The sequence below is a fragment of the Sinocyclocheilus grahami genome, unplaced genomic scaffold (genome assembly GCF_001515645.1).
Source record: "Sinocyclocheilus grahami isolate Dianchi unplaced genomic scaffold, SAMN03320097.WGS_v1.1 scaffold694.1, whole genome shotgun sequence".
NCBI classification, from domain to species: Eukaryota; Metazoa; Chordata; class Actinopteri; order Cypriniformes; family Cyprinidae; genus Sinocyclocheilus; species Sinocyclocheilus grahami.
In genome coordinates, this window is record NW_015505873.1 from 137,450 (window position 1) to 146,599 (window position 9,150).

General features: G+C 39.0%; 1 protein-coding gene across 1 annotated transcript in view; it reads right to left on the bottom strand.

Annotated features, from left to right (window-relative positions):
* LOC107559653 (netrin receptor UNC5C-like) overlaps positions 1-9,150 on the bottom strand; it is a 226,112-nt gene that overhangs the window by 134,831 nt on the left and 82,131 nt on the right. The window contains exon 2 of the mRNA XM_016243552.1: positions 907-1,134. Coding sequence (XP_016099038.1) covers positions 907-1,134 — 228 coding nt within the window. The remainder of the gene's footprint in view (positions 1-906; positions 1,135-9,150) is intronic.

The following is a 9,150-nucleotide window of genomic DNA, read 5'->3' on the forward strand; positions in this document are numbered from 1 at the left end:
TTATTAGATTTGTCAGTATTAATATTTTTATGCTTAGATTTTTTTTGGGGGGGGGATCAAACTGTAACGCCGTGTGTCCCAACCAGACACGACGCAATAAAAAGTATCTTTTCCTTGTAGTTTTTGTCCTAACCACCCGCGACAGCGACAATAAGCGACATGGGATTCTATTTTAGGAACGGTTTTAATTTTCTGCGACATCGCGGCAGGAACAACATACAAAATATGACAGTGATAATCTCAGGTAATGATTATGTGCTTTATTCAATGTTAAAAGTGTCTAATGTGAGTTTGAATATTATTTTGCGTTATCTTTATATCCATAGTGAAAGCAACAATAGATATTTGACCTCAGATCTTGAAAATAAATTAAAACAAACTTGTGCGTTAAAACTGTGAACTCACTGCGAACCAACACGTGTATTCCATAACAAAGATGTCACTCACTCACTCATTTACTCAAAACTGTTCAGTCCATTCACATTTGAATCGTCTATTTTCTGTGTCCACATTTCTTTTCTACACACTCGGCATGTTTTTGCTGTCACATTGTATCTACACTGGACGCGACAAAGCATTGCAAATCATTTGAATGTTGTGTCAGTACGTTATAAATAGAACGAGTCAGCAGTTTGCTGTCGGGGATTTGTCGTCTCGCACCACATCCAAGACAGCATCACTGATTATAACGAGTTCTTGTATTTTATTGCGACATGATGTAAGTTCATGTAGCTTTCTGATGCTGTGTTTGAATTTTCATGCCACATTATTTGAAATTAGCGCAGGCCAAACTTTTTTCTCTCACAGGCCGGATGTGGCCCGCGGGCCACCTATTGAGGAGCGCTGTGTTACAGGAAATGTATAAATATATATATATAATATCCAAACACTCTCGGCGGTACTAACCCGAGCTCTCGTCCACGCGCTCCTCCACTGTGTGCTCCTTCTGATGGACCCACTCGCTGTTGCACTTGAAGTAGATCTGCGTGGCTGGTGTGGCTTTGCAGTACAGGTTAACGGGCTTGTTCTTGACGATATACGCCTCCTCTGGCTCCATCAGGAAGTGCGGGAGCGGCTCGGGCGGATCCGAGGGGAATGTTTCCGGGAGTTCACCCAATCCCAGATAGTCGTCATCTACAGAGGGAGAAGATGAGAAGGAGTTTTTTAGAGATTGTTCATGTACATGTGTTTGCCTGCAAGGCTGTGGGCTACCGTTCGCGACAACTAAAGAGAAACAGACCCAGACGCTCGTTGTGGAGAGACTGTGATCACATGCAGCTTGTGCATGTAAAGAAAGACATGTATTCCAACAGGCACGAAACAAATTCATGTTCTGCATTTCACTTCTGCTCTTGCTTGTGTACTAGTCCAGCTCATACTTTAAACTTGTCACTGCACACTAAACCATTTAAAAATTAATTGTACCTCATTTGTAAGTTGCTTTGGATAGAAATGTCTGCTGAATGAATAAAAGCGGGCGGATGGGCGGATGGACGGATGGGCGGATGGACGGATGGACGGATGGACGGATGGACGGATGGATGGATGGACGGATGGATGGATGGATGGATGGATGGATGGATGGATGGATGGATGGATGGATGGATGGATGGATGGATGGACTTGTCACTTGAACAGAAAGCTAGTCCCTTGGATGGACGGACAGACGGACAGATAGACAGATAGATAGTCAATTGGATAGAAAGATAGTTGAGTAGATGGATAGAGAGACAAAGTCGGATAGATAGACAATCAGACAGATAGATATTTGGATAGACTGACAGAAAGACAGTAAATTCCTTGTCCCGTCATTTCCGTTCAACTTCAACGTGTTGAAGGCAATTAATTCAATTTCAAACTCCGTATCTTATACTTATAAATCATGTTGTACGTATTTGATCTTGTATGGCTAGAAGCGTTTGCGTTCACGTACTTGCATACAGTATGTTTGGTGCCTGAGACTAAATATGTGAGTTTTCATTTCCCACAAACCTGCAGCTGTCTTCTTCAGCCGAGGGAATCTGGTTTATTTAATTCCACAGATATTTGTCTGCAGATGGGTAACCGTCCCCTGTAATTACGCCTGGCTTTCATCAGAGCCCTGCCTCACCTCATCTCACCGGTGTCTTCCTCATCAAACACAAACCTATATTTATCTGACGCTGGCGGAGCGACGGGGCTCACGGAGAAAAGCAAACAGGAAGAGGCAATCGACATTCCCTTCGAGGACTATGAAACAGCACTTGAGAAGGATTGGGCTCTATACGTCCCGTGTTTGCCCGTCGCGTTCTAATATCTGCCCTCTGGCTCCAGGTCTCTCCATGAGAGGGAAGCGCAGAGACATTTGTCACCTGCAAATACGCTTTCTATTCTTAACCACCGGCCGCCAGACATCAATTATTTACACAGAAGGAGAATGAATCTGGAGCGAGAGACAGAAAGGACAGCAGATTACTGGCCACACCGCGTCTCGCCGCACCTGTACACTCTTAAAAATAAAGCTTCTTTATTGGCATCAATGGTTCTATGAAGAACCTTAAACATCCATGGAACCTCTCAAATGTAGAAAATGTTCTTTATAGACGAAAAGGGTTCTTTAGATTTTAAAAATGTTCTTCAAAATGGTTCTTTTAAGAACTGTTTACTGAAAGGTTCTTTGGGGAACCAAAAATGGTTCTTCTATGGAATCACTGCAAAAACACCCTTTTGGAACCTTTATTTTTAAGAGTGTAAGGTTGGGTATCGTTGGAATTTTATCGATTTCGATTCTGATTCTGCTTATCGATTCCAATTCTTATCGATTCGTAGTTTCGATTGCAATAAGATAAAAAATCCAATATAAAAAAATGAAGTCAAACTTTTAGATGTCAAACATTTATTCTGTCTTTATACAAATCATTCTGTTGCAGCTGAATAACATGAGCAAAAATCAGCCAGCCTACAGAACATTTACCAAGAGGAACAAAAATACCACAGCAAAAACAACTAGACTAATATAAATTTAAAATATTAAAGTGTTAGTAAAAAAATGAAGTCAAACTTTTAGATGTCAAACATTTATTTATACAAATCATTCTGTTGCAGCTGAATAACATGAGCAAAAAATCAGCAGCCTACAGAACATTTACCAAGAGGAACAAAAATACCACAGCAAAAACAACTAGACTAATATAAATTTAAAATATTAAAGTGTTAAAGACAAGTAAACAGTCAGTAATCGTAGTTTCGATTGCAATAAGATAAAAAATCCAATGTAAAAAAATGAAGTCAAACTTTTAGATGTCAAACATTTATTTATACAAATCATTCTGTTGCAGCTGAATAACATGAGCAAAAAATCAGCAGCCTACAGAACATTTACCAAGAGGAACAAAAATACCACAGCAAAAACAACTAGACTAATATCAATTTAAAATATTAAAGTGTTAAAGACAAGTAAACAGTCAGTAATAAAATAGGAAAAAAACAAATCAATTAGCAATAGCATAAATTAATACAACTGAACCAAATTCCAGGCAAAGAAACTGTAATTAAAAGTTTAAAAACACTGCATAGCTTACTTTTCATAAATAAATATAGATTAATTCAAATTATGAAAGATATTCAGTCAAGATCAGTGAATGATTTTCTTTCGTTCTTTGATTAACATTAATGACAGGCAGCGTGTTTATAGGCTGCTCTCTCTTTAACACCGAACGCACGCAGATCTAAAAATACTGTACATCTGCGTTTTCTTTCTCATCTGTTTACGTTAACTTAAGACAAATGATGATATACTGACGTAGTTTTCAGCATACTGGTCGATAAATATGAAAATATGAAAGAGTTCCGGCCCGGAACAACCTTTTCTGCAGTGAAATGCACGCAAGTTCTTTCCATTCCTGCACTTAAATAGTTTAAAATCACATTAAAATGCGAACGCAGGAATCGTTACGCAGAATCGAAATCGAATACCCGGTTCTTGGAAATTTGGAAGTGGGTCTAAAATGGAACCAGTTTTCACCGCCCTGCAGACCTTGTCAGGGAGCAGCATTGACATCACATCAATGTCAGCCGCAATGTAACGGGCCCGTGTCTGAGTGTTAGGGGAAGGAGGAGATGGAGGTGAACGGGTGAGACTGCATTAGCACATAGAGCCCCAGGGGATTCTGGGTAGAGCGTGGCTGCTTTCCATCACGTGTCAGTCTTAAATCACACCTGCCCCGTCACCGGCCTCTAATTACCTGCTAATTGAAGGGGAGCCGTAACCTCTGCTTGACCCTCCGCATTGGTCACCTGACACATCTGAGCATGCATGACCTTCTGAACGAAACGACGGAAAGTTGAGGCCATTTTCAAAAACTGTAACTACATTTAAATATTAAACAAAGAAACTGTAAAGTGTGCAAGCGGCTATATGGTTGCAAGTGTGTTCTGGTGGTTTCTAGGTATTTTCTTCTTGTCTGGAGTGAAGAGAGTCCTACACCCTCAAGTATCTGTGATCTTCTGATTCTTAAATGGGCATATGTGGGATTTTTCCACCTATTTTATCGTCCAGCAGATGAAAACCATAAATCACATTCACGTTTACTCAAAGCAGTAATTCTAACTTTCGCCTCAGTGAGACCCACTAATTATTTATTGAACATTGGTGTATTTTGTGATATTGCTGCTGCTCCTGCTACTTTATAAAAGTAATAAGCCACAAGAGGCCATGTATTACCGTGATTTTACCAGTGATTTACCTCTTCACTTTTGAGCCTGGGCTTAAGAATGCTTTTTAACCATGGTAAAATCACTGTAACAGATGGCCTCTCGGGGCTTATTGCTTTCGGTCTATGAATGCTTATTGGCTCTCTTTAACAAAAATGAAAACACATGGTGCTGTACTCTAAAAAAACTGGCACAAGGCATTAACATTCGGTCTCTATTATAGGGCAGAGAGACACAGCGCACCACAGCAACACAGGAAAAGCATTCAGAGAGCTTCCCATCGGACAGTATCTGAGCAAACCAGGGCAGGTTTATCAGTTCGACAATTAGCTGTGGACCAGAACCATGACCCGTTGTCACTGCCAGCCCTGCCGAGCATGATCGCTATCTCAGTCACACACACATGCATCCAAACACACACACTTGAACATTTCTTGAACGCTGCCCTCGTGCCAAGCCACTGACAGTCATGTAAGCCTCGCAGACACCGAGACGACCCGACTCCTGCCAGCGCTCAAGACCTTGACCCAAAAACGGCCTCCTAGAACGGAGGAAACTCGCGGAGCCGCGCTATCTGTGTCTCGCGGCAGGCCTGAGAGATCAGACAGTGGCATGAAAGGCTTCGGCGTGCCGTCTCCGCATGCGATCTCCAATTCATCAACCTCCACAGCAGCAGAAATAATGAATAAAAGAGGCTCTCTGGTCAAAAAGCACACGAGAAATGGAAAAACATGACAAAAAATGCCCTCGCGCCAACAAGCCCCCACTGATTTGCAGATCTCTAGTGGACAAAAGAGAGAGAAAACAGTTCACACTCACTCGTGCATCAAACCCACGACATAATGCATGTCCATAGCATGTGCTTTTAATTAACTGGGGAAAGCATGGTAATGTCTATTTTACCCTATTCATCTGTTTTGTCTTGACTTAAAGGAATAGTTCACCCAAAATGAAAATTTGTTGAAAGTGTTTTGTTTGTTCATGGGAACAGATTTGTAGAAATGCAGCATTGCATCAGTGTCTCAGCAATGGATGCTCTGCAGTGAATGGGTGCCGTCAGAATGAGAGTCCAAACAGCTGATAAAAACATCACAATAATCCACAAGTAATCCACAGCACTCCAGATAACATCACATCAGATAACATCTGGAGAAGACAAAAGCTGAAACTAATCCAGCATTAAGATGTTTTAACTAAAATATGAGTCCATAATCCATAATAACTCTTCCTCCAGTGTAAAAGTGTTCTGGTGTGAATCAGGAGAGAAATCTGCACAGATCAAGCTCCGTTTAAACGGCTCTAAATAAATATGTGGCTGGATTTTGATGTGAGAGACAACAGCAGATGCACTTTTTCACTGGAGGAAGTGTTATTATGGATTATGGAGTTAAAAAAGTCTTAATGATGGATTTGTTTCAGCTTTTTTGTGGATTATTGTGATGTTTTTATCAGCTGTTTGGACTCTCATTCTGACGGCACCCATTCACTGCAGAGCATCCATTGCTGAGACAGGGATGCAATGCTACATTTCTCCAAATCTGATGAAGAAAAACTCATCCTAATCTTGGATGGCCTGAGAGTGAGCATTTTCATTTTTGAGTGAACTATTCCAGGTTTTCTGGACAGTAGACTGTGGTTCTTTCCCAGCGGTCCGAGGGCCCGTGTTGGGCTCCGCCTCGTCTGCATGCCGTCACGCTTCACGCCAGGCTGCCACGCTTTGATGCTGGTGCTCGGGGATGTAATTTGAGTCACAGTTATCACAATCACATCTAGAAAACTCAACCACACCTTCCCCTCGGAGAAACAGGCCTTCCATCGAATTAAAACAAGAGAAAGAACAGGAATAAAAGTCCCTGACCTTGAATCATCTAAAGCTGTTGAGTTGCTGTCACAGGCCGAGTGTCTTTTAATTGCATGTTTTTTAGCTTTAGCAGTCACACCGCACAGCCACCGCGTGACCTTCGTCACACCTCTGGAAACTAAAACAACACGCTTATGGCAATTAGCGTTTCATCTCCTCTGGTGCAATGCTTCATGAAACCACTCGCAGCAGAAGTCTGTTCGCTTTTACCCATGCATCTGCAATCCTTTCGAGTGATTTTAATCAGAAATCTCCTAAATTGCTTCCATATGAAGTGAGATTAAAAATTAATTTCATACATTTCCACGGAGGCTATAAGAATACGCAAAAGGGATCATATTATGCCATAGTACTATAATAACCGAAAAGGCTTTTCTGAATATCAATCCACATGTGAATTTGGATTATGATGCTTATTTTATTGTTTGCATAAATCAAATTAAAACAAATCTGGAGGGGAAACAATTGGGTTTGGCCTTCACTGAGCAACTAGACACCATGTTGGTTTTTTTACTTTTCCACATAAATGCATCAAATCAACTAGTAACCAGGCAAGTCTAAGTTTTTCTACAGGAATATGATGCATATTTTGTGCCTTTTTTTGTATTTATTTAATATTTATATATATTTTTGGTCTAGCTACAGTCATCAAATCAACTAGTAACTAGGCAAATAAAAAAAAAATCTGCAGTAATATGATGCATATTTTGTGCATAAATTTTGTGTCCAGTTAAGACCATCAAATCAACTAGTAACCAGGCAAGTTTCAGATTTTCTTTTCTGATGTATTGTTGGCTATTGCTAAAAATATGACTACTTTTGTACTCCAGGGTCACATATCAGCTTCAATTTAACTTATTTTAGTACTTCAACTTAAACTTAACTAAATTTTGCCCTGGCAACTAGCTGAGATAAAATACATATCTTTTATATTCTATTTTATTTCAGTAAAATGTTTATAGCATTTTAAGTAACAGACATGTTTTTTTTTCATGGATTTAGCTTTATTTAACTATAGTACCCCTGGTTTGGAGTTGCTGAAACTCAAGAGGTCTCAAGAGGTCAAAGTCTCATCTCAACAGCAAGAGACATTAAAGATCTGTGTGAGGAACTCAATAACTCAAAGGAGAGGCTTCTTAAAATAAAGAGGTCGAGTCCTTTGTAGCTTCACCACACGAGAGGAAGGACTCTTTGAAAAGAAGCGCTGGACGCAGACAGGGAAGATAACCAGCTAAAACAAGTGCGATAACATTCATGTACGAAAACAAACACCGAATCCTCTTCACCTCCCTTTCATATGGCAGATCGGAGATGAAACGGGGGAGTCCAGGCTCTCTTTATAGCCCAAACATCTTCAAAGTCAGACAGAAAAAGCCAAAAACAACACAGACCCCGGCATGTGCAGCGAGCAGGCCATGTGTATCCAAACAATCCGCTCTGACAAGAGCTTGCTGGGAATAAATGATGTAGGAAGTGTCCTCGGAGCCTCTCGGTTCGGGTTCAGTGGGAAAGCATCTCCATCACCCACAGCCTGATTGTTTTTGTTAATTAACAGAGCTTCCCCAGAGCAGCGTGTGCCATGTTTAATGCAGATCGGCGCTGGACGTGTGTGAAATCTGCTGTCTCTGGGTAATGCGTGCTTTGACATGATTCGCATGCAGCACCTGCGAGTCTAAACACTGAAGGAAAATATTGCAATAAAACTTTTTGCCTTCAACAACTCGATGAAAGAAATGTTTAAGATTTTGTTGCATGTTTGTAATAGTATTACTTTTTGGGGCTTTTAATATGTCTATATTGTTTTATTAACTTAATCTAATTTTAGTTTTAGGTTTTTTTTAAAGGTTTTTAGTGATTTGGTTGTGTGTTTGTAATATTATTTTCTGGTGTTTTTAATATGTCTATATAATTTTTTTATTTCAGTTTTAGTTTTAGTTATTTTGTTACTTTAAGTACGTTTACATTTGTTATATCTTTAGTAATTGTGTTGTGTTTGCAATTGTATTACTTTTTGGGGTTTTAATATGTATATAGTTTTTATTATTAATATTTGTAAATTTAATTTTTGTTTTTGTTTGAGTTATTTTAGTACTTAGACTAAACAAAATGTTGCCTTGGCAACTAGCTGAATAAATGTTTTGTTGTTTGTAAATGTATTAGTTTTGGGGTATTTTTAATGTTTTTTATGTTTTGTTCATATTTAATGTTAACTTTTATTTTAGTTTTTTTTTATTTTAGTACTTCAAATTAAACTAAACAAAATGTAGCCTTGTCAACAAGAAATAAGCTTAAAATAAGCTTATTTTTAGAAGTTTTGTTGTGTCTATTATTTTTGGGGGGGTTTTGCTTTGGCAACTAGCTGACAAAAAGTTAATTTAAGTTTTCCTATATATATATATATATATATATATATATATATATATATATATAGGAAAACTTAAATTAACTTTTTGTCAGCTAGTTGCCAAAGCAAAACCCCCCCAAAAATAATAGACACAACAAAACTTCTAAAAATAAGCTTATTTTAAGCTTATTTCTTGTTGACAAGGCTACATTTTGTTTAGTTTAATTTGAAGTACTAAAATAAAAAAAAAATT